The 1452-nt window shown below is 75.3% G+C and overlaps 1 protein-coding gene across 1 annotated transcript in view; it reads left to right on the top strand.

The window, feature by feature from the left end:
* Positions 1-578: 578 nt before the first annotated feature.
* The window catches only part of EMILIN2 (elastin microfibril interfacer 2), a 57088-nt gene continuing 56214 nt past the window's right edge, over positions 579-1452 (top strand). Inside the window, exons 1-2 of the mRNA XM_021707418.1 lie at positions 579-823; positions 1258-1380. Of these exons, the coding sequence (XP_021563093.1) occupies positions 672-823; positions 1258-1380 (275 nt within the window). The 5' untranslated portion in view covers positions 579-671. The remainder of the gene's footprint in view (positions 824-1257; positions 1381-1452) is intronic.

Genomic DNA, 1452 nt, shown 5'->3' with positions numbered 1-1452 from the left:
CGTCGCACGTGGACTTGGCAACCTCGGTGCACGCGCGAGGCGGGGCTGGGTTCAGGAGGCAGAGGACCAGCGCTCACTTGCCCCCGACTCTGCGTCCACGGAGGCCGCGGGCGGTGGCCGCGGCTGGCCGGCGGGGGAAATCTGAGTCGCTGCCCCCCGCCCGGGATGATAACGACGTCCCTCGCTCACCCCGGGGGGCCGGCCAGACTCGCCGACGGCGGCCGCTTCCCGAGGGGCCGGGGGCGCGCCCGTCGGAAGGTGGGAGGCGGGGTCGCCCCGCGTCTGGGAAGAGACCAAAGGAATGAGTCATTGGAAACTCGGGAACGGAGACCCCCATCCCAAGCCTGTGGCTCTTTCACCCCGAGCCCCCTGCCGAGCGGCGAGGGGGCTGGAGACAGGGAGACGCGGTGGAGGGAGAGTCACGTTTCGGAGCGGGAAGTGGAATAAAGAGGGCGGCACCCGGGGGGACCCGTGCGTCACTGCGGGACCGAGGAGAAGCGCCGGGCGCACGGGGCCGCGAAAGGAGAAGTGAGAAGCCGGAGCGGGCGGCCGCGGAGCGCCCGAGCCTGCTCCTCCCCGGGCGGTGCCCCGGCCGCCGGCAGCCTCGCGTCCGCGCCCGGATCCGCCGCGCTCCGCACTCGGGCAGGCGGGGCGCACCCGCCGCGCGCAGAATGTGGCAGCCGACACGGCCCCGGCCCCGGCCCCGGCCCCGGCCCCGCGCGCCCTGGCGCTGGGCGCTGGCGCTGCTGGCCCTGGGCGGCGCGGGGCTGTGCCACGCCAGCCCGCAGTCCGGGTACCCCGCGCGGCCCAGCGCCAGGAGCAAGTAAGTGCCCAGGGCCCCCGCCGCAGGCCCCGCAGCTGCCCTGCCAAAGGTGGCGAGCGGCCCCCGGGGTCCCCCCGGGACCTCCCGCGGCGCCTCCGCCTCCGGGCGGCCGTGCGCGTCCCGGGCACAGCCGGCCCCGGCGCCGGGGGGCGCAGGCGGTGTCCTGCAGAGTACGGGGATCCGGAAGCGATCCCAGGAATTCCAGGGGCCCTTGGGACCGCGGGTGCTTTCCTTTCCCGGCTTGGGGCGGGCCAAGGCGCACGCTCTCCATCGGCGCGCCCGCTCACCTGCCCGCGTCCGCCTCTGGAGCCGCCGCCTCCGCCGGGGCGACGCGCTCCCGACCCGGTGCTCTCGGCCCGGCGCTCGACCCTCTCCCCCTCCTCATTGTTCTCTGGGTTTTCACTGCGCCCCCCTCCCTCTCGCCTTCACCCCAGGAACTGGTGCGCCTACATCGTGAACAAGAACGTGAGCTGCTCTGTGCTGGAGGGAAGCGAGAGTTTTGTGCAGGCTCAGTACAACTGTGCCTGGAGCCAGATGCCCTGCCCGTCCGCGCTGGTGTGAGTCTCGGGGCCCGGGAGCGGGCGGGGCGCGCCGGGCCCGGGCCGAGGGGGTGGGGGGGGGTTGCGGCG

This window comes from Carlito syrichta, unplaced genomic scaffold (assembly GCF_000164805.1).
Source record: "Carlito syrichta isolate Samal-C Ts95f unplaced genomic scaffold, Tarsius_syrichta-2.0.1 Scaffold317479, whole genome shotgun sequence".
NCBI classification, from domain to species: domain Eukaryota; kingdom Metazoa; phylum Chordata; class Mammalia; order Primates; family Tarsiidae; genus Carlito; species Carlito syrichta.
This window is presented reverse-complemented; position numbering and strand designations above follow the sequence as displayed.